The 24,158-nt window shown below is 40.0% G+C and overlaps 1 protein-coding gene across 3 annotated transcripts in view; it reads right to left on the bottom strand.

Moving 5' to 3' along the window:
• Positions 1-103: 103 nt before the first annotated feature.
• LOC102292926 (MLX interacting protein) overlaps positions 104-24,158 on the bottom strand; it is a 25,590-nt gene continuing 1,535 nt past the window's right edge. Inside the window, exons 2-17 of one of the 3 annotated variants that reach the window (XM_005916254.3) lie at positions 21,280-21,386; positions 18,241-18,323; positions 17,950-18,039; positions 17,783-17,824; positions 13,472-13,715; positions 13,272-13,361; positions 13,000-13,094; positions 10,735-11,308; positions 8,911-9,017; positions 8,215-8,323; positions 7,995-8,128; positions 7,667-7,774; positions 7,434-7,561; positions 5,165-5,288; positions 2,237-2,366; positions 104-262 (exon numbers count right to left, since the gene is read on the bottom strand). In XM_005916254.3, the coding sequence (XP_005916316.1) occupies positions 156-262; positions 2,237-2,366; positions 5,165-5,288; positions 7,434-7,561; positions 7,667-7,774; positions 7,995-8,128; positions 8,215-8,323; positions 8,911-9,017; positions 10,735-11,308; positions 13,000-13,094; positions 13,272-13,361; positions 13,472-13,715; positions 17,783-17,824; positions 17,950-18,039; positions 18,241-18,323; positions 21,280-21,386 (2,272 nt within the window). In that variant the 3' untranslated portion in view covers positions 104-155. The other 2 variants (XM_005916255.3, XR_006054089.1) reach the window with 2 other exon arrangements.

Genomic DNA, 24,158 nt, shown 5'->3' with positions numbered 1-24,158 from the left:
CCATGTGTTTCGTTCCCAAAAGTCAAACATAGTCTCTTTTCTGGGATTTGTGGAAGACTGAGCTTGCTGAAAGGCTACAAGGCAAACCAGTGATATGTTATGATGGTTAAAAAAAAAAAAGTTCAGGTGGCTTCTGGGTCACTTCCAGGAGGAATCTAAGAGTTTGTTTGTGTTACGGCCTGGATGGCTTCTTCAGGGAGCACGGATGGATCGCTGAGAATGGACGTGGTAGTGCACAGCTGGCGAAGAGTACTTAGGACCACTGAAAAACAAGCCCAAATGAATTGCATTAAAACAAATGGTTGATATTTGCACAAACAGATGCCCGTGTGCTTTCCATTTAGAGCCACATGTAGTTTGCTCTGATTTAATCTGAGTTTTGGTTGACTGCATGACCTGCTCAAATTCAAATCAAGCATCAGCATAAAGAAGGTGATTTTAAGTCACTTTGAATGTGACATGGTCATTGGTCCCACACTAACTGGTGTTAATATCACAAAAACCGCTGGGATTTGCCTCTAACCAACCATCTCATACAGAGAAAAAACTATAAAATACTACAGAGAGTGAGCGGCTTGTTGATGCCAGAGGTCAGAAGAGAATGACCAATCTGCTGTGAGCTGATTGAAAAGCAAAAGTAATTTATACAGCCACTGGTTATAGCCGATGTATGCAGCACTTTTGAAGCAGATGAACTCCAGCAGCAGAAGATCATATGTAGTGCCACTTCTGTCAGCTAACAGGAAACTGAGGCTACAGTTCACAAAGACTCTCACAAAAACTGGACAAACTAGAGAAAAATGTTGCCTGGCGTGATGCATCTTGATTTCTGCTGCAGTATTTTTACAGTAGGGTCAGAATTTGGTACAAACAACAAGAAAACCAGCTTCATGTCCTGCCTTGCTCCAATGGATCAGTTGTGGTCTAATGATGGGGATGTTGTAGACATATTCTTGGCACACTTTGGGCCCCTTACTACCATTTGAGCATCATTTAAACTTCTCAGCCTCCATTAGTATCGTTGCTGACTATGTCTACCTGTAGGGGATGTTTCTCATGGCATGTAGACTCTGAAATGATATATACTGGTATACACTATATACTTGTACTACAGTGCTTTATATTTTAGGGAGTGCCCATGTTAAGCAGTCGAAACATACACAAATTATTTGTGACCAGTATACTTAGGTCAGGCTTGTGACATATTGGTAGATTATAGCTTTGACAGCCCAAACTGAAGTCTGAAGTTACCATAAATTAGTGAAATTGATAACTTTGGCATTACAACTCCTTTAAAGCCATAAAAATATCAAGGAGGACTAATTGCATTTTGCTGCAAAGCTGGCATAACAACCATGATCCTGACGCTTTAACCTGACCTTGGCCATAAAGCTGTCAAAATGAGCTATAAAGATGATGGACGATGAGGTCTGGGAAAGTTGTGTAAACTGACACATTGATCAAAGTAAGACATGAATAAATACATCTAATGTGTAACTGTTTTTAAAGAGAATGATTTCACACAAATTGGGAAAAATTGAATCTTAAAGTGGAAATTAAACACTTTTAAAGTCAAATTTTGAGAGCTTACATAACAAAAAGAGGAGAAGCCGTAGATGCCTCTCAATATAAAGGAGCCTCAGCCCTGACAAGTGTGGGTATGTTTGTCTTCATCTTTCATCTGTCTGTCTGCTGTTGGCACTTAAGGCGCTACACCCTGGGGATTGCTTTGCGTTGTCTTGCTGTTCTGTGTGTTGTGATGCTGTCATGCTGTTTATAAGACTGTTGTGACCTCTGTGTACCCATCTTCTTAAGACTGCTTCCAACAGCATAACACGCCATGTCACAAATCTCAAAAAGTTGCCTCTGTTCATCAGGACGTAGCATTTTTAGTGGAAGAAAATGCTATGTAATAATCAGATGCACTCATTGTAATTACAACAAAGTTACTGTGATTACCCCTCAAGTGAGTTATCATATCGTTCAAAAACTGTGCTACAATGTTGAATTTCCTGTTGTGTCATGGTTGTGTGATTTCTGATTAAAAGGCAGGAATATACAGAGATGGTGAAAGATAGGGCATAGTCAAAGCTGTGCAGATGGAAGAAAGTCCCTTTGGGGTCAAAAATCATCCAAAAGTGCTGATCCACTTCTCTTGCAAACAGTAGGTGGAATGAAGACGTAAAGGACTTTTCCCCCCACTTGTATGTCAGAGCATGTCGGTTATTTTACTTACTGGGTCTGAGTGCTGGAAGCGAGCAGTGACGATCCAGCCATTGCAGCGTGGTCTGACAAAGCTCTGCTCTGCTCGCTGTTGACACCATCCCATTGAAAGAATCAAAAAGAGGCTTGATAATGATGCTGAACTGAATGTATGACAGTCAAGGAGGAACTTTAAATCTGATTACACAACTTATCAAAATAGGCTTTAAATGTAAAAGGCCAAGAGGTATTAAAAATGCAGTGTGTGGTTTTGATACAGTCGAAGTCTTATTATCAACCCTACTACATTATTGACCTGGAGAGCAAAGGTAAATAAATACCTGAAGGTTTCCCTACTAGGATGCTAGGTTCTCTCTCACGCACATATATATATATACATAATACAGGGTTAAGATATATACTGAGACAAACAAGCTGATCTACACTACAGCAGCAGTGATCAATGAGATGCTTGGCTACAAGTTGAACATCCACAAGGAGCAGTACCCTCCATTGGAGAAGGAGAGTGGTTAGCCAACTATCAGAACTGCAGGGAGGTACTTAAGAAGTACAGCGAGCTGTCCATACCTAACACTTTGGAAACTGCCAAGAAAAGACTCACAACTTTGGTCAGCTGCTTGAAGAGGTAAACCAGAGAGATAGAAGGCAAAGAATAAAGCAGCTGTTCTCCACAGAACCAGCCAAGGTGTACTTTCAGTGGCAAGGGAACAATATGAGAGCAGCACCACCAAGGCTGGAGACGGAACAATACTGGAAGAGCATATGGGTAGCAAAGCTCATTGGCTAATGAATTTAAGAGAAGACTAGAAGAATAGATTACAAGAAGGCCGATGACTCAATGTCCCACACTTGGATCCTGGAATGCCTAGAACTATACAAGATCAACAGGACCCTAAGAGCCTTCATCAGGAACTCAATGGGGATGCATCTGCATCGGCCTGAACCCCCTCAGTGAGATCATTGACAAGACTGGCTACTAGGGTTGGGTGATTGGACGAATAAATCAACTATCGGTGATCGTTTTCACAAGGGCGATTTATTCATTTATTTGCCCATGAGCAAGTTTGCTAATGATGATGGAGCTAATAGAAGCAGTCAACAAAAAAAAAATAAATAAATAATAGCGCTGTTTTAACAGCACCCTCTTTTATTCGTGAGCAAATGCACCCTCCTCAGAGTGCGCCCAAATGCTTGTTGATGGAGATGGGTTTAGCGCGTTAAAAATTTTAATCATGTTAATTGTGATGACCGCATAAATGCTGCGCCAACGCTGACAGCCCCAATTTTTCTGGGGAAATTAGTTCATCCATGTTTGGACTTCTTCTGTATTATAAACATGAAATCAGTCTGTGCATGATTACACGGAGGATATGTGCATGCGCGAATATATCGCCCATCATCGATTATTGGACTGACAATTGTCGGCTGGAAAATTTTTATATATCGCCCAAACCTACAGGCTACAAATACTGACTGTGGAATGGAGCAGTTTTCAGCCACCTCCTGTATGGATGACATCAAGCTGTATGCCGAGAGTGAACAAGACATCAATTCACTGATCCACACCACCAGGATATACAGCAGTGACATCGGAATGTTGTCCGGCCTGGAGAAAAGTAGTTTGATGATAACATAGAGAGGGAAGGTAGTAAGAACTGAGGGGGTAATAACACCTATGCCCTGCCTGTGATCAGACCCTGCTGGGATAATAAGCTGGCCAGAGGAGGAGATAGAAGCCACTGATATCAAGAAAAGGAAGCTCCTTACCATGCATGCATGCAGGGTTTCACCTCATGTCCAGCATCCTGAGGCTGTATGCCAAGCAGAAGGAAGGAGGCTGGGGACTGGTGAGTGTCAGCACCACAGTCCAGGATGAGGCAACTAACATCCATGGCAAACAGAAGGAGACAGCTTATAGTGACAGATGTAGCAGTTCCGAATGACAGCAACATCAGGAACACAAGAAACTTAAGAAATTCCAAGGGCTCAGAGAAGGGCGGGAAGATGTGGAGGGTGAAGGTTACAGTGGCCCAGCAGTTATGGGAGACCTAACTTCCGAAATAGAAAAAGTAAATAGACCTCCCCTTTTCTATTTCACATCCTGACTGAACAGTCCACTGGTTTTAAAAATAATAAACATCCTGAACAGTTTTAGTGGCTCACTTTCTCTCCCATGTTTTGGCGCAGAACTGTAGTTTGTCCTGGACTGGAGTCAGAGCCATTCATACACATGTGGAGGTGGTCATTTGTGAGCCTGGAGCAATATTTAGTTTGATTATATTCACTTTGTAGAAAACCTTGCATTTGTGTGTCAAGTCAAATACAGTGGAATAGTCACTTCTTACAAACTGCTCCTTCAGGATCACATTTGTTAGGAGATCGCCTGATTGGATGTGTCGAAGTCCAGCATTCAGCCATTTAATCCTCTATTTTCACTGTCCAATGTTTTTGTTTTTTGCACCAGCACCATTTGTTACTTATTTTTCTGTGCAACTGTAGAATATTAAACTGAATAAGTAAATAAAGATTCCCCTTCACATAATACAAAGTCAATACAGATCTATAAACTCTTCTGGTCTTGTGTGAGGGGAGGCTAATTGGACTCTGGTAGATAACAAACAAACCAATCCCTCTGCTATCTGATACAACAGTACCTATTTATTTTAGGTTATTTATATGAATACTTTTAATATTTTATGGACTGAAAACTTTGAAATTTAAAAGCTGTATGAGGCACCAGTTTTATCTAAACCCTTCTTAAGAAAATAACTTACGCGTAACTTCTCCTGTCGGAAGGCTGCTTCTGCCTCTGCTGTGTATTTCCTGCAACTTATCATTCAGATCTCAGTGAGGTGCCTCTCTTTCTAGTTTCAAGTGGGAGACACAAAAGCCTCCCTCAAAAAATAAAAACTGTTACATCAGCTAGCTTGTAGAAGGATACAATCCAGAACTTCCAGTTCTGAAGTGTGCGGTTCTTCACATATTCATTAAACTTCTCTTGCATGTGGTCGAGGCGATGTCGTCTCATCGGTACGCCCGTCACAGGAAGCTGCTCCTGACACAAGCTGCAGTGAGGAAAGATTTCAGAGTTAATACATCAGATCGCTGTGCACGTTTAGTACTGTACTGTGCATAAGTCTCGAGCCACTCTTTACTTCCTTACATTTTGGTCGGTGCAGCAATGTACTGAAACCTGTGCAAACATACCGTATTTTTCGGACCGTAAGGCGCACCGGATTATAAGGTGCATTAAGTGAAACAAAACAGTCAGATAAATCAAATTTTACTCAACTCATTCTTCTTGCTTCCTCCACTTCTGTACCATTGATTAATTAATATTGAATTCTCTCACAGCTGCTCTATTCCCATGTCGGTGCATTATATTAATGACTGACTTCTAGTGGTGTGTGGATCGATACTGAAATATTGATTCCTCCGATACCACTTATTTATGTTCCAGAATCGATTCTCATATTAAAATATCAATATTTTACTAATTTGGGGTAAATTTTTAGTTTATCATTAACAGGAACACAGTGGAAAGAAACTATATCATTTGGATCGTTTAACTTGGAAGGAACTACTTCCTCTTCTGTCTTTCATGGTCATATGCGAAATACGGCTGTATAAATGTGTCGCAGCCCCTTGGCGTGCACACTCACATCAACGGCTGAGCGTAAACAGTGTCATGTGTGGACGTATTTTACCTTCACAAACAGCCAAGACGTGGTTTGCGATACATGTGGCAAGACAGTGAGGTGTTGTGGCAACACCACTAACCTCGTCAAACACCTCAGAGTAAATCATATCACAGAATATGACAAACTTATGTTGAGGTGAACTGGAGAGGAGTGGGACAGGTCCCGCTAGGGCGAGACAGACATCTCTTGCGGAGTCCTATAGTGCTGCAGGCAGGCAATGTGTTCAAATACACAACCTCGGGTTTTTTATGTCTGTATGATAATTCTGCATTATTAAGCAATAAGAACAAGTAGTCTGATGTCCTGTGACCATTATGAAGCCATAATTTAAAATATAGTGGTCCCTCGTTTATCGCAGGAGTTACGTTCCAAAAATAACCTGTGATAGGTGAAATCCACTGCGTTATAGCGAGGGACCACTGTACAATAAAACATTACGTTTTTGTATAAAGTATCGGTATCAGATCAGTATCGTGGATACCACCCTGAAATTTTCTTGGTATCGGATCTGAAAGGAAAACAGTACATCACTACTAATCTCATATTGTGGATGGATTATCTCAGTTGTTCTACTGACTGAAGTTTGGTCCGTTTACAGAATCCTACCATGTGATTGCATTTGTCCCTAAACATCGGGAACCCTCACGTTAGCTTTTATAGAGTGGAAAAAAGTTAGCGTTTATCCTCCAGCTTCACTGTGTTTATGTTATGCTAACGTAGCTGTGTCGCCAGCGATTACGTAGCACATCATTTAGACGGTGATGCCACAGTGTTCGTTTGACTTTGGGACCTGAAACAGACGGAGTTTTGGACCCAGATTACTCCACGAGACTCCTGACTACGGTAGTCGTAATGCTCCGGCAATCCACCAAGCTGCATCGGCACATTCAGCAGTGTGTCTGGGATCACTGTTATGATGAAAAAGCTGTTGCTAATTAGATACAGTGGTGTGAAAAAGTGTTTACCCGCTTCCTGATTTCCTCTTTTTTGTGTTTGCCACACTTAAAGGTTTCAAATGTAAATTTTAGACAAAGACTACGTAAGTAAACCCAAAATGCATTTTCTAAATGAAGATGTTTATTATTAAGGGGGGGGGGGGGGACCTACACATGGCCCTGTGTGAAAAAGTGATTGCTAAACAACTTTTTCATTTTTTTAATGATATGACTTGGTTAGACTGTATTATCTAAGTCATAACAAACAAAAAAGGGGAACAAATAATTTATTTTTAGTGACAAAGTGCCTAAAGACACAATTTAAAACTGATTATTTTTAAAGTTGTAGGCGCTTGATTCAGGTACCTTTGTATCCTTGAATGATTCATAGTTCAGCGTTAAGTAGCTTAAACAAATAAAACATGGCTCTGAAAATGGTCATGTGCAAGAACTGGACTGAAAAAAATGTGAAAAAGCAGCCAATGTCCAAAGATAAACTTTGAAAAATTGAAATACAAAAGACTTGTGCACAGTGCTCAATGTTTAAGACATGATACAAAATGTTTAAACATACCTAATGGAGGTGTTGAGCTCCTCAATCTCCTCTCGTAGTCTCTTAACTTCGTCCTGCATTTGTTGCCTTTCCTGCTGGAGCTTCATAATGTGCTCCACTGTCTTCTGTAACGTCACTGCATTACTGATCTAAAAGCACAAAGTTAATAAATATGTTTTTAATTAACAAATCAGGCATTAGAGGCAAACATGGTTCTGGACATTTCATGATAACATACAGGTACGCCTGCTTACATTTGATTGGGACTTTAGAGCAGGAACCAGGTTGCAGAGTGTCTTAAAGCCAATATTTATGTTTGATCGCCTCTTTTGCTCAGCAGATATGTGTGTGGTCCTCCGGATCTGTCATACAACAGCACAAAGGATTAGACAGTATTATGGAGATTGTATGCAATGTTAAAAAGAAACATCGGAAATGCCCCATGACGGTGTAATCCGTGCATTAAGGTCAATCTCAGTTAATTAAGATGTTTTACATGTAAAGTTGGATTTCAGGCCTATTCAAACATGATCAAACTTATTTAAGTTTGAGTTTTATGTTTGAAAACACACGAATACAAACCTGAGGTTGCTCATTCTTCACCAAAACTGGACTGGTACTGCTGATTAATGACTGTGGGCTGGGTAACGACTGTGGGCTAGGAACCTGATCTAACCCGCAGGGCGACCTTTGTCCAGATTGTGGCTGATTAGGAACTGAAAAGAAAAGGAACAAAAAACAAAACAGGTTTTAACACGTTGTGGAGGTGAAGTTTAAAGTAACTTTCTGAATTAATTCTCACCAACACTGCAGGAACCCTTCTGATTTTTGCGGCTAGAGGAAAATGATTTTTCTTTGGGAACAATTGTCTGAGACTTCTGAGGCTGAGGCACGACATGAAATCCAGATGCCTGAGATACATGAAAATATCCAAAAAATAAATATAAAAACATGAAAGAAACTTTGCAATAAATATCAATCCTCTTTACTTAAAGAAAAAAGAAAAAAGAAAAAGAAAAAAGACGGCCTTCGAACAAATTTCACAAATATACAGGTGCCAGACCAGTTAAGGATTTAAAAAAGTGGCAATTAGTGTGGCAAGAGATGTGTGCGTAAACAAATACCTGCAAACACTATAAAGAAGAGTGTAAATTAATCCACAAAGATATGAGACATTGAAGATGGCACAGAAAATGTACTTTAGGTTATTGCTGCTAAAGGTGATTCTGCAAGCTATAGAATCACATTTCTCACACTGGTTCTGCATTTTGGTTACATTTTTCCAAAATAAATTATCAAACAATATGATTTCTCATGTCTTGTTGTTCATCTGAGGTTGTACTTACCTAATTTTTAAGACATAGTAAAAATTAGATTTGTTTTGTTATAATATGATATAAAACCTTACAATTTATAAGGGGCACATTTATTTATTTATTTATTTATTCATTTAACAAAACTGTAGGAAATAAATTCAAACAATGAGCTGCAAACATACCGGTCCAAGAGCAGGAGAAGTGATGACCACACCTGTGTTAGGGACCAAATCTGCTTTCAGTGGTGTGGGTGTAACAATCACAGCATTGGCATGACCTGGGAAAGGGCCTGAGAGGATTTACACACACATACACAAATGTTACGGAGTGATCTGAAAGCTCTGTGGGAAATCTAATCATAGGATGTATATAAAATATGGTTGTAGCCACATTAACCTTGCTCATTGGTTTGTGGACAGGAGCTTTTGAGGCTTTTTGAAACCAAATGTGACAAACTGTGGATGTGACCTAGAAACTAGGGTACAGTTTTTGCTTATCTATTATCTTCTTTTCAATCAAAAGACAACCTCACTCTACTGCCTAAACCCAGATTTTTACTCTTTTTGATTCTAACGGAGACCCAAGTTTAGTGTAGTTTAACTTTTTATCGTCATTGTACTTTGCACAATAGTACTGTGGTGGATTTTTGTATGATAACTATGTAACTATATACACTATATATCTATGTGCACTGAACATATATATTTTAACTTTCATGTAGAGTCTTAAGCACAAGACATTTTGCTTCACCATGGTTTATTAAGGTGGTACAGTAACAGGGCAGTTAATGTAAGGGGAGAGTTCTCCTGAATAATTTACTCTCCGGTAACTAACCTTCCCTAATACACACTCAACGTCTTTCATGCAGCACAACCAAAACAGTAACATTGTAACAGAGATCCTGAACACATCACGATAAAATACACACGCACGCACACAGAGAAGTGTTTTAAGAACCTATGTAATTATAAAATAAGATTGTGAAGATTTAATAATTAGGGTTAATGTCTGATGTCTGTGAAGGTTCTCAGGTGATGTTTGACCGTGTCATGACCTATTGTGATAAGCCAAATCGAAAGGGTAGTCAGAGTCCTGACTGGCCTTTGGCCTAGACCTTGGCCGCTACCTGACCCCTGCAGCTGTGTTTGGCTGGAAGGCGGGTGGGAAAGTTACCCAGCAGCAGGGGACAGGGATACGGGTCCCTATATATTAGGGGACCAGTGGACACCCCCAGTACTTTTTTCCCCCTCTGCTGTTTCTCCTTGTCCGTCTCCGAGTTGCTCTACTGTCTGTGCTCAAGGCTGTACACCCCGGAGTTTTGCTTTGCTTGCTTTCTGCTATGTAATTCTCTTGCTAGATTTCTGTATGTATTTTTTCCTGCTGTTCATATGATTCAGTGTATTAAACTCTGTTCCAAGAATTCTACTCTTTTCCAGAGCATCTCTTGATTTTAATTGGATCTAAAGAGGTTGGATCTCCACATCGTTGGTGGGAGAAGGTTATCAGGATGGCTTCAAAATCTGCGACCACAGTACAATGAAACTGTAGCTCTGTAGTTTACAAAATGAAGCGACTGATATGATGAGCTCATCAGAAACATTTTGCTAAGCTCAAAGATCAAATAAGTCTTGGTTTTCTACAAAAGGGTGATTCGCCTCCTCCTGGCTTAGGCTACTTCCACGCTGGCATTTCAGACCAGCACACTACATCTGTCTTTTAATGTCATCGATGAGTATAACCTCCTTTTCAGCAGCTTTTCCTGATACATCTTACAAAGATTGTCATATTTAAAATGAAAACATCTATACTTGAAATAACTACCTCAGTGTACTTTTTTCCTTAAAACTCTAACACAAGTGAAGCTACAGTAACTCAAATATGTGTGTGTTACAACATTAAGTCATTACATTAGACATACTGTAGCGCTACCTTGTGGTGAAAATGATAATTTTACATTTCTATTTTACAGATATAAAATACTGATCTTGATTTTAGAAACCACAGACCTGTGAGGATGATCTGAGACGAGGGAAGGGTGTTAGCAGGAGCGATCCTTGGCATGGGCCGACTTTTGTTGGCACTGGGTGGCTGTAAAGGTCGAGGCAGAGCAAAAGTCTGAGTTTGCTGTACAGAAGTGGCGGCCAGAGGAGCCACAGTTTGGAGATGGGATGGGTGACCTGGCGCTTGTGCAGATAAGGTGCTATAATCCGAGCTGTGGCTGAAGGTGGTGGCAGAGTCACTCGGCGTGACAGTAGAGGAGGCTGTGTGCGTAATCACAGATGCCGCTACAGTCTCATCCAAGACTGAGGTGTTGTTCAAGGGTGAGGTAACCATGGGTGCTGCTGAGGCCATGTCCTGACCTGGAAGGCACTGTACCAGAGGATCATGTGATAACGGCTGAGCGACAGAGGGAACCTGACCACTGGGCGCCACCTGCCCAGGGAACAAGGACATGTAGTTGTGCGCATAGACACCATCGCTACTACCGCCTGACTGACTGGCCATGGGAGAGGGGACAGACATGGGGCTAGACGGGGAGATGGGGTTGGTTGTCAGCTGCATGGAGGACATTAACTGGGCCTGGCAAGGGATGAAAAGGAAACAAGCACACTTAGTAAAATATGACACAGAGCAGACACACTTCTGTGGTTTATGACAGTAAACAGACTGTCTGATGACACATCTGTTACACCTGCTCTTTAACTAACAGTAGTAAAAGTTTCAGGAGTGGATCCATGATTTATAATACTAAATATTCTGAATAATTAATAACTGACCTCACTGCTAACTGATCCTGTACCTTAATTTTCATTTGAAGTTTCTACTTTATTGAAATTTTTATTTTAAAAATATTTTCACCTTATTTAGATTTTTGATTTGCTTCATACTGAAGTTTATTTTTGAGCCACACTATTTTATTCATTTCATAGGTCATAGTTTTAACAGAATTATTAAGTGCTGAACCAAAGGATTATTTATGGAGTATTTAAAGTGTAGTACGTGTCCTGTCTTCAAATACTGGTTTTCTAAAGTCAATTACAGTGAAGTACAGTGACAGGACTATGACAGTGTGCATATATAATTGTCAAACAAGCTTCTTGTTTTTTTAAACAAGTTCACTGGACACTTTATTAGGTACAACTTTTTCAGAATCAGGAGAAAAAGTGATTTAAGTAATTTTGAACGTGGCATCGATGTTGATTGCTCTGAGTTTTTTTAAAAACTGCTGACCTGCTTGGATTTTCCCACAAAAACATCTGTAGGGTTTACAGAGAATGATTAAAAAGGTAAAATATCCAGTTAGCAGGAGTTCCTCTGGGTGAAAATGTCTTGATTGACGTCAGAGAAAAATGGCCAGATTGCTTTAAGCTCATAGAAAAGCAACAGTGACGCAAATACCCATTGGTGCAAACCAAGGTATGCAAAAGAGCATTTCTTAGAGCAGCTGGTCTGCAGCAGAAGACCATCATATAGACTCACCAATATGAGACAACAGAAAAAAAACATGTTGCCTAAGCTTTGATTTCTGCTGCAACATTCGAGTGGTTGGGTCCAGATTTGAGGTAAGTAACATAAAAGCAATGATCTATTGTCTATCAGTGGTTCAGGCTGGTGGTGGTGGTGGTGGTGTACACTTTGTACCGACTGAGCACCGTTTAAATATCACAGCCACCAGATCTCCATAGCACTGGTGGTTGAACAGGAGTTTCACATTATGGATGTGCAGCAACTCTGTGACACCTTCATGTCACTTTTGAAGGTGTCTGCTGGTTCAACCAGGTTCAGGTTTCACGAACGCTGCATATCTTTTTCATGGCTATGATGAGCCTTTGTACTGTCTGAGTTGCTAAAATTCATACAGGGATCCAGAAACAATTATCCGTGGACCCAAAAGATACACATTTTTTTCACTATAGCCAAGTCATGGCTGATTAAAAAACTTTTGAGAAACTTCAAGGAGGAAGGTATGAAAAAAAAAGCCAAATATTCAGAGCTATTTAGAGTACACAATTTTATTGAAAATTTTATGAATTAAATGTTAATCAGTTTGAGCAAGTCATGTATGAAAGTGCTGTGTAAACAGTTTAGTAATATTATTATGTTACTTCATTGTTTTTGTCTAACTACAGTAAGGCAGAAAGTTGGTGGCAGACGTGGGAGAAATACAAAGAAATTTTAAATCTAAGACAATAAAAAAAAAAACCCTCTCCTTGAACAGACTGTTTTCATGGTGGTGTGTGTTAGGGACTGAGCCTTGGATCTGTGTTTACCTGTGACTGAGAGCTGCTGCTGGGTAGAGGGGTGACAGATGATGCAGTGGGGGAAACAGAGGGGAAGGCGGGCTGACGGAGGCTGTGAAATAAGTCTGGAACAAGAGTCTCTATGTTAGCTAGAGGTTAGTAAAACCACACTACTTTTTGCGTTAGGCTAGGTCAACTGCTGTAGCAGAGTTACTAGAATATGTGTGCTTGATTTCTGTACAGTGTGCACTATTAGTCTGTGTCAAGTCCTAATGCAGCTGTGGGTGGTGCTTTACTGTTACCTTGCAGTGGATCAAATGAGTCCATGAAGTCCAAGTTAGGCTGTAACGGGATGAGTCCTGGTTGGATCATGTCAGCATTCCCTGCATGAGCTTTGGACAGGAGAGGCAGAGTTATGGGGAGTAAGGGCCACGGCATGGCTGTGTTTATGCAAATATAAGAGATCCAGTTCCACAAGCATATCTTTTCTTGATTTTCTTACCAATCTCCCTCGGATTAGGGAAGGGTATGGGCTGGTGTGAGGCCAGCGTAGAGAACAATGTGTCTGTAAACTCAGACATCAAAACGTCCATATCGAAAAGGTTGTCCATCTCCATGGGGGCAGGCGCTTCAGTAATCATACGACGAGTCACACAGCGTGCAGCGGCCTCTTCATCCTGATAAAAGGAGACACGGAGCATGTCTGGAGAGACTTCCCCAAACAGGGATAACTGCTCCTCCGGCCCCTTTGAGCGTTCAAAATGCAGTAACCACACCAGTTAGCAACACACAAGCATGCAGCATCACGTAGTATTGTGAACTCCTCATTTACATGAACTGTGCAAAAGTTTGATGGGAAATTTCATTTTATGCATTTTAGATGTTTGGTTTTTTTAAACAATACAAGCTACAATTCAGTCTTTTAAGTGAAGCCTAAAAGATTAACATTAACATTCAAGCAGGCTGCTAATTTATTTATTTATTGTTTACATTTACTTTTCCATGCTGTCAAACTCAAGACTGACATCATTACTCTAGTCCAATCATTTTCTTCTATGACCCAATCAGCTTGCTTCCTGCATGCTTCAGATCTCAGTGCTCTTCTGTCATTGTAATGTCAGACTCGCAGTCATGCACTTCCACCTCCCCCCCAGTGTCTCAGAGCCCCATCAAAGCTTCCATTTCCCTCTTCACCACCATCAGTCTCTAGATCCTAGAGGATCCTGTCCAAACTCCTGTCACTGCTGGGTCACTGCTCCGCTGTTCCACAGCCTAATCACTAAATAGCTTTTATTCAAATTCTGTATCTCGTAAATCATTTGAACTTGTCCGAATGATCTCTCCATACTGAATACTTTTTCAACACATAAAAAGCAGCTCAAAACATCCATCCGTCCATTTTCTTCTGCTTATCCGGGGCCGGGTTGCGGGGGTAGCAGCCCAAACAGAAAAGCCCAGACCTCCCTCTCCCCACCCATCTTCTCCAGCTTGTCCGGGGGAACACCAAGGCGTTCCCAGGCCAGCCGAGATATACAATCTATCCAGTGTGTCCTGCCCCAGGGCCTCCTCCCGGTGGGACATGCCTGGAAGACCTCGCCCAGGAGGCATCCTTGTCAGATGCCCGAACCACCTCAACTGGCTCCTTTCGATGTGGAGGAGCAGCGGCTCTACTCTGAGCCCCTCCCAAATGGTCGAACTTCTCACCCTCTCTAAGGGAGAGGCCAGCCACCCTTTGGAGGAAGCCCATTTCCGCCGCTTGTATCCGTGATCTCGTTCTTTCGGTCACTACCCACAGCTCGTGACCACAGGTGAGGGTAGGGACATAGATCGACCAGTAAATTGAGAGCTTCGCTTTTACTCTCAGCTCTCTCTTCACCACAACAGACCGTCTGTCGAGCTCTTGCTCCCTTCTCCTGTCACTTGTGAACAAGACCCCAAGGTACTTAAACTCCTCCACTTGGGGCAGGAACTCGTGCTCGACTCAGAGTGGGCACTCCTCTGTCCTCTGTGAACATTGTTCCCTCGCTGATATAGCCTGCATTATTTTGGCTTCATCTTTGAAACGGAAAACACATTCCCATCCCATTCCTTCTTTTCTCAGCAACAGGCATGCAATGGCCAGCCCCCAAAATAAGTCACCACCTGGATGTAACTACGCAAAAAGCCAAGAGTCTTCCAATAATTGGATAATTACTGCAGTGATTACTATGTTTCAGCTTGCAACATGTTATTTGACTGTAAATGATGCAGCGATTAGCTTTTCATTTCTTAAACAGCCACGTTGAAAAATCTATCCCATACTCATGGAAATTGTGTTACTCCATTTCAGCCAAATTATTGTCCTAGATCAAGCAAAGAAAAAAACTGAAAAGGGTAAAACTGAGTTAAATACTGTCTAATATACTATTAAATCAAAAGAAATCCTGAACAATCATGTCTGGAAAAACATTTGGAGAAATTAAATCTTAAAAAAGTAAATAAATAAACAGTAGAAGTCATTGATATGTTGATAACAGTAAAAGTAACAGCATTTCCACACATGATGAGAAGAGAACTAAAGGGACTGAAATTAAACAGCTGTGCAGCTTTGAGAAAACCACTAATTAGTGAGACTAACTGGGAAAAAAAAAGACTTCATTTCGCTATGGAGCACAAACATCGGACTCATACCAATAATAGATGAAGCAGGGTAAGAAGAGAAATGGCTGAAGTAATGCATCCATGATCCCTAGTGGAGGTGATGTTGTGATCTGGGGTTGCTCCGGTTGTTCAGGCCTATTTAAGCAATGTTTTAGGTCAGCTGACTACCTGAATATACTGAAATGCCATGCTCACTGAACCAGAGAGTGATACGGCTGTAAGTCATACCACCTTTAAGCTCAGGGTAGTAAAGCTTATTGCTGCATGAATGTGTGTGTGAGTTGAGCACTCTGCGTCATTAGGAATGTGCTATACAAATACGAGTCCACTTACACATATGAGCAGACATTCACAGCACTATAAGCTGCCACTTGAATCGCATCAACACAAAACCTTTGTTGGTGAAAAATTCATGCAACTGTTGATAGAAATAAATGCCCTGAGATTATTTACTGAAAAGAGAAAACGGCTTATTAAAATGTCACCATGGCAAATGTGTGCCGTCATTAAAGCTACAGGTAGTCAAATAAAATATCAGTTTGCATGACTTTTGACTGGACACTGTACGTCTTCACGGAGGAAGTACTGAGGACAGATGAGTGGGGTTTTATATCCATATTCACTCACATCAAAACAAATATAAAATGTTTTAGGCTCCACAAAGAGCTCAAATTTTATCATGAACTGCGTCTGGGATTGCATGAAGGAACAGAAGATGACATAAACTCCCAGAAAAACAGTTGCTGTTTTAAAGTGAATGATCACTAACACCAAATACAGATTTTATTTTGGGCTGAAGTTTGAGTAAAACTAATAAACAGGTTCATTTTCTTTAAAGCTCCGCTTTAAATTTAACAGCTCAAACTTTTGCACAGTGCTGAATGGGTGAGGATACCACCATACCCGGCATGTTGGTCCTTTCACATGGTTGTGTGATGTAAAATCATCACACAACCACATCCATTTATAGTCAGCATTACAGCACAGGTAGCTGCTCCAGTATTCTCCTGAACCATAGGTTTGACACTCACACCTCGACATCAGCGCTCATGTCTAAACTCCACAGTTTGTTAAAGTGCCCTGACACTGTTAAGCAGTGGCTGGCAGGTGGATGGTTGACAGTTTTCTTCAGTTAAATTAAGACAAAACTAAAATAATTATCTTTGCACAAGAATAATGCATGTCTGGGATAAATGAGACACCTGGACCTCTTGGTTATTTGGCAAAATTCTCTGTTAGGAACCTTGGCATAACGTTTGATTCTGGTTTTACTCAGAATGTGAGTTTATGTGACCAGTTGTTTGTCTGCTTTGCTAATCCAGCCAGAGGTCCTGCTCTGCCTAAACAGTGGCTTTCCCACTGGATTATAGAAGCCATCTCACTGGTGTACAGCACCAAGAGTCTTGCTTTGCCCCAGGGTGTGAGAGTTCATTCCACCATGGGAATGGAAACATCATGGGCTCTTTTTAAAAGGGCCATGATGTTTGTGCTGCAGCTAGTTGAGCATTACTTTTGTTCAGTTCTATCATCTGGATGTCACAGCCCCTTTGGTGGCTCATGATGTCCTTTCTGCTGGGTCTACCACACGCTAAAGCGCTGGCGGTCTGATTCTAGTTCGGTGGCTGCTCTGTGGGGCGTGTAGAAATGTTCCATACTTGTGTGCTGTACCTAGTGAATCAACTGAATCGAATGAAAGGGAATGAACGGTTATATCTATAACTTCTGTTCCCTGAAGGAGAGGAACAAGGTACCGCCACGCAGCTTGGCTCGTTGAAGAGCGGATATCAAACTGAGGGATGGCTGTGATGACTGGGGGTATGTGTGCAGGTGTCGCGCCACAGCGACACACATTTTGTCGTGCACATCGAGAAGTGCACGACTGGCGGAAATGATGGGAGAGGTGACAATATTCCACATGCCGGGTATAATGGGACCCTGAATGAGTGAGTGAGTGAGTACATAGTTTTACAAGCTAAATTAGATGCACACAACCATAAGTGCCTTGTATGCATAGTCACAGATGATCTTCTAAGTACAAATAATTTCAAGTTGACTGGGTTAGTGTGGTTTCATTTCATCAGTATCAATATCTGGCTGAACAGATGTTGACACTAATGATTATGTTAATATTAACGTCTTGTTAGTGACCTAAGCATGTTGCAATGCTGCATACCTTAAGTAAGCTCGAGAGGTCGTCATCCTTGTGTTTCTGTAGCTATAAAAGAGTTCACAAGTTCAACATTAAATAAATATTTATGCTTTATGGCCAAACAACATGTCTACTAAAATTTCTCAGCATCTTTGTAACAGAAACAATGTTTCAGTAAAACTATACTGCACCCTTTTCTTAAAGTATGTTCTCCATTTGTGGTATTCTCTTATGACAATTTCAATTCTTCTTTTCCAGCATTTCCCCTCTGCAGCGATGGCCTGGAATAGAGAGAAGGCAAGAGATAGGAACTAAAACGAAGCCTATGAGAAGCATATGGTACAAAGAAAGGAAGCAGGAAAGGAAAACAAACATCAATTTCAAGAAAGTGGTTTGAGTGTCTGGACAACTGGATGATTTCAGTGAAAAGAAAAAACAAGCCTCTGTGCATCTCACAATGATCACAACTTCTTCATCTTTACCTCAGGACGAGGGATGTCCAGGTCCATACTTCCATCAAGTGGTGTCACAAAGTGACAAACAGGATTCGATCTTTTCTCCACATCTGGGGTTTGAAAAATAACTCAAGTTTAAAATAGAGAGTTGGATTTTTCCATCTTAGAAAAAGATATTTGCAGAATATGAAAAAAACAAGCAACATAACAGGTATGTACAGTTAGGCTTTCCATACATTCATCATGCACAAGAATGTCAAGGTTATTTTGGTCCCCTAATGACTTCTTCAAACTGCTATTTTTCCAGGGTAGAATGATTGTACTGCATGCATCTCTGGTGATTTAAAAACAGAAAACAAAACAAACTAGAATACGCTCATTTCTAAACGACTGCGTCTATATATTTACCCTTTTCTTTTTCCACCGTAGAAAAAGAAGAGTTCAACAAATTGACCAAAGGCCCAAAATTGCTACAACATTTATACCCACGATGAGTGGATGTAACATTTTGACTACAACTGCAAATGAAAGCTTCATTGTTAAAATAAATAGCTCTATTTGTTTAGTTATAACTCACCCAGCTCAGAAAACACTTGACCCAGATTTAGTTTACTTAGTGATGTAAATGAAAGTTACTATTAGTCACTTCCACAAATCAGGCGTTACCTGTGGTGACCTTAGATTCACATCAAAGTGTATTTAAGACATGCAGTTTTCAGTTTTAAGTCAGCTATCGCCAGGCTGGTATAACTTTGAAATATATTAGCCAAAACATAGTGGCTCAGCTTGCAAAACATGGATTATAAGTGTAGTCCGTGTGCTTCTCTGTTTACTTTTCATTTTTTTCTAGAATTAGGTTTACTGCATGTCTGGAAAAGTGGCTAAGCCTCTGCTGTAGTAATGACTTTCAAGAAACATGTTCACATGTGATAAAGTATTATATCAGAAAGACCACAAGTAGCTATTTATAAACACAAATAGAAGCTTGAACTATAATTTCAGTGAGAAAAGCATGCTGACATGTCCTAACCATGATACTAATAGTCCATTCCAACAGAGCGTTTTTAAAAGCAGTATTCAGGTCAGTACATGTCCCACAAAATGTGTAAAAGATTTCAACAGTGATAATAAGAGAGGTTGATTACAGGTTTCTCCAAACCCCTTCACTCTGCTCTCACATTGCTGGATCAGCCTGTGTATGAAAGGATACTGGAGACAGAAGATCAGAAACTGTCTCAAAGATCTATTATGGTGGAAGTAAGACCGGCATGACATCCTCTCCATTCTCTTTAGTATCATTCTTAAGTGCATATCTCATCCTATCCTGTATTTCTTTGTTGTTTGTAAATGGCTTCTAATTTATCTGGTATAGCTTTTAGGAAGCCCATCAAACACTTATACTGCTGATTCCACACTTCCTGTGCTCTGACCTGATTTCCCCCAGGATCTAAAGTCACATGAAAAACAAAGTTTTCACAGGCTCTATGCAGTCCTGTGAATAACTATACCCTTACTGCTTAGATAGCTTTAAGAAAGGAAGGCACTGGAAATCAAATGCACTTGATTAATTAACTGATCATCTGCAAAGCTCACCTGGAGCATTCAGGTGTATATTAACATAATCCCACAATCCAAAGGAGAGATGTCCCAGAAAAAAGTCAAACAATAAAAATAAAAAAATAAATATATATATATTTTTTAAAACACACAAAAAAAACCTCAAGCCTACATCTCAGACTCTGCAGGCTTCAGTTATCATGTTAAATGTTACATTTAGATCACTTCAAAAGCACTGAACAAGCACAGCTTGTTTGGAACGGTTGCCAGGAGAACTCCTCTTCTCTCTAAAGGAACATGTCAGCACAGCTTGCAAAGTTTGCAAAATAAACCAAACACAGACACCTCACACTAACTGTCAGAGTGCATTCTTGATACAAATGTGAAGCCATCTGTTCAATAGCTAAAGCTCGGCTCAAACTTGGACTTGAGGTTTTCCAATGGCCCAGTCAAAGTCCAGACATCAACCTGACTGAAATGATGTGCCAGGACCTTAAGAGAACTGTGCATAAATGAACGCCCGCAAAACTGACCTGAAACAACATTGTAAAAAAAAAAAAGAAAAAAAAAAGAGCGGGCCAAATTTCTTCACAATAATGTGAGAGACACATAAATTCACATGTAAAACAAGTACTTCAACATATAGCTGCTAAAGGTGGTTCTACAAGGCACTAAATTGTGGGTGTAGTTAGTTTTTCAAAGCCTTTCATGTTCCTCCCCTTCTTATGCATATTGTTTTAGATCTTTATGCAGATTTGTAGTGATTAAAACTAGTGTCTCATTAGAAATTTCACATTGGAACAATAATTGCTAAAATTCTATAATAGGGGTGGGAAGAGGGTTGGGGGAAAAACCTGACAGAAAAAAATAAGTTGATAAGTTCAGTGTTATGAGTAGACACAACACTGCTTAATCCCTGGAGTTATATGCCTTTTTTATGCTTTAGTGTCATATATAGCAGCATTAAGTCGCTTAATAAAATTATCTCTTTGAAAAGGGTGAGGTAGAATTAACGGACTGAAAAAAAAAAAAAGCAGCTGCTGTCCACAGAAAAGCTTTGAAAGACTTTTAAGCCTGGAGAACTACTGCTTAAGACCACTTTTAAAAAATTACACAAAGGTCCGGAAGCAAAACTTAAAGAAATGAGGAGTGCCTCTAGACTTCCACAGTACTGTATTAGGCTTCTTAGTCAATCATTTTGTGTTGAATTCTTTTTCTTTTAAACATACATTTATTTCCACTTTAATTAGCTGAAAACCAATTAAATAGGAGTGAAACTAAACATACCTGGTGCAAAATTCATTTGGGAAGAAAAGAGCTATGCAGTTAGAGAAACTAAGAGCAGCACATCAAAAGAAACCGCAAAACAGTAATCACTTCTAAAAATAACTGGATTCTATGATTGATTCAAATTGTGTTACACTGAAGGCAATGTTTAATTAAATATTAACCAAAAACAGTCACTTTCACATTTTGTGTATGAAATGAAAAGCACTGTGGAACTCTTACATTGGATGTACCAGGCTCGCCATATAGCGTTGTTCAGGCGAATCTTGTCTCTCCAAAGCAGTTTTAGCCCTTTGAAGTTCTTCCACTTTGGAGACACCAACTTACCACTGAAAAGGAAAGAAAAACATCAGTGAAATAACTGTAAGACCAAACCAAAACCTTTAAAATACTGTAAGAATAACCTGCATTAGCAAATCACAAACAGTTTTTTTTCTTTGATTAATTGATCATGCACACGTTAATCACGTATCTTTTTCAGGTGAAATGATCACAGGTTTTTTTTAAAAGCCTAATAGTGATACTTAGAGGCTATACTGATCCAACACCCATCAATTAGTAAAAAAGTAAGGGAGCACCATCCTCTGACAGGAGTTATGTGTCTGACGAAAGAGTTTCACCAACTGTGCGGCCTAAATTTGGCTAATTATATTTGAACAGAGGTGGGCCGCAGGACAAAATGTAAATAAATAAAAATGTATAATCACATTAAAAAAAGGTGTGAAAATAAACCACATGTGTTGTTCGCCTGCTCAACCCGTGACTTATGTCTAACCACAAGAGCGGGAAAGCAAAGGCAGACAAGAAAAAGGAAGCCTGTTTAAAGTCATGCTTGAGTTACAAGTTATACAACAAGATGATGGCAGCTGCTCCTGCTGCTTACGCAAACAGTAACATCACTAATACACAGACACACACGTCGGTAATGTTGAGACAAGTGAGCACTGGAGGAACTCATCTGTATGTGCAGGTATGTGTACAGCATGTGCGCTTAATGATTACATCACAGTAACGATTCTGTCTGTTCAGTGTCGCATAAAAACAAGATGGGAGAGTCAAACAATCAATGATAAAAATCACTGACGCTTCGTGGACTTAAGGGGTGCAGGTGTACCATTCTGATATCTGAGTGCTAAATTGTAAAAAGACTGACCATTAAATTAAAAAACAACAATAGAAAAATTTCCAAAGCGCCTTAACGGGGAAATGTTTACTACAATCCAAAGGGGTTGGCTCACAGTTTCCCGTCTTTCCATTCTTCCTGTCAAATTTTACAGTCAGTCTCTCTTGACCAATTCTTTTCCTTTCCATCATTTGTTTGTTTATTTACTGTACTGAGTATTATTTACTGTACTGCACACTGTGTGAGTCTTTTGGAGCATATACAACCGTTTCAATGGTAAATGCCCTTTTGCTGAAATAAACCCTCATCACTTACAACAAAAACAACAGAACAGTAACTGTATCTTTAAATAATCAGGGCAAAGGAAATCAAATTAATTTTATAAATCCCTGCTCAGGCATAACTGCTCAACATTGTCTGGATCTGTAATTGAACTGGAAACTTGAGATGCACAGTTTACACTAATAATTGACATATTTTTGGCTTTAAAATGAATCAACTATTGATGAGAAATAAATATTTTTAATTCTGAAGCACTTATGTGCTACACATATGATGATGGCACAGAAACCAGATTTTAAACGAAGGCAAATTTTGATGTACAGGCCTGAGCCAGGGTCATGGTGGGGGTGTCCTGTTCTTTTAATCTGATATGTCACCAAGTCATATAAACTCATTTTATAAAACCACCAGTCTGCTGGCTATGAAGGAGAATGCTAGTTTTAAGAGCCTTCTGCATTGACTTCATACCAAGTAGAAATGTCTTTAAAACACAGTCCATACCTCTACTACAACCACAGAAGCATGTGCAGCTTTGTTTACAGTTCAACTCAGAGTGCTGACATGATCAGTATGTTTGATTCATCCCACTAGCGCACAGGAAAAATTGCCATGCTAACTTCATGTCTAATCAGCCAAGAAACAATAACAAGTACAGTCATGTGAAAAGGAACGCTTTTACAGGACTCTGCCCACAGACTAATTACGCCCTATGATTCAACGGCTTGTAGATCAACCTTTTGTAGCATTAACTCCAAGTAATTGTTTGCTGCAGGATTTTATCAGTCACTCATACCATTGTGGAGAAGTTTTTACCCACTCTTCATTACAATGTTGCTTCAGTTATATAAACTTAGCAGGTATTTGTTTATGCACAAGTTTTTTCTAAGTCCTGCCACAGCATTTTAATCGGGTTGAGGTCTGAACATTGACTGGGCCATTTGCAAAACCTTGATCCTTTCCTTTTTCAGACATTCTGTTGTTGATTTGCTGCTGTGTTTTCCCATCCTGTTATCAATGAGAGAAGAGACTTTTTCCAAACAGGCCGTCCAAACAAGCTATACTTGTTCAGTCTTTTTCCATTTCTGTCATTAACTTTAACATTTGAAATTTCAACTGAGACCTTTAGAGTCTGAGACATAGCTCTTTGTGGTTTTTGCTGGTTTTACGAGCACTGGTTAATCTGAGGTGAATTTTATGGGATGTCTATACCAGCAAACTGGCAAAACTTCTGCTTTCATAAAGGTGCTCACATTTACTGATGATCTACAAAACCTGGCTGCTACTTTCCTTCATTGTGGCAGCAGTAAGGGTGTTTTTAGGTTTTAACAGGATTGCACAGAGTCCTGTGAAAACTTCCTCTTTCACATGACTGTAGATAAGCCTGCCACAAAACAAATTAAACTTTTATAAACGTCTACTGTGCACAAGGGTCAGCATAACAACATATCTAGTTGATTCCTGCATCCAGATTTTTTGGTTCTAGGGTCCCTGGATGAGAAAACTGCAAAACTCAATGGGGTTAGTAAGAAGGGATGAGGTACAACTTAATTTAAGTAGGAACAATTTAATTACCAGAGCCCTGAAATATTCTCTAACGACTATAATGCTAAACATTAATGTGTGGTCACACAGATAGGACAATGTGGCTTGACTCAACAATGGTCAATATGGCTCTCTCTCTCTCTCTCTCTCTCTC

Source organism: Haplochromis burtoni, unplaced genomic scaffold, assembly GCF_018398535.1.
Source record: "Haplochromis burtoni strain Fernald_Lab_line unplaced genomic scaffold, NCSU_Asbu1 Contig_18, whole genome shotgun sequence".
In the NCBI taxonomy this organism is placed as follows: domain Eukaryota; kingdom Metazoa; phylum Chordata; class Actinopteri; order Cichliformes; family Cichlidae; genus Haplochromis; species Haplochromis burtoni.
This window is presented reverse-complemented; position numbering and strand designations above follow the sequence as displayed.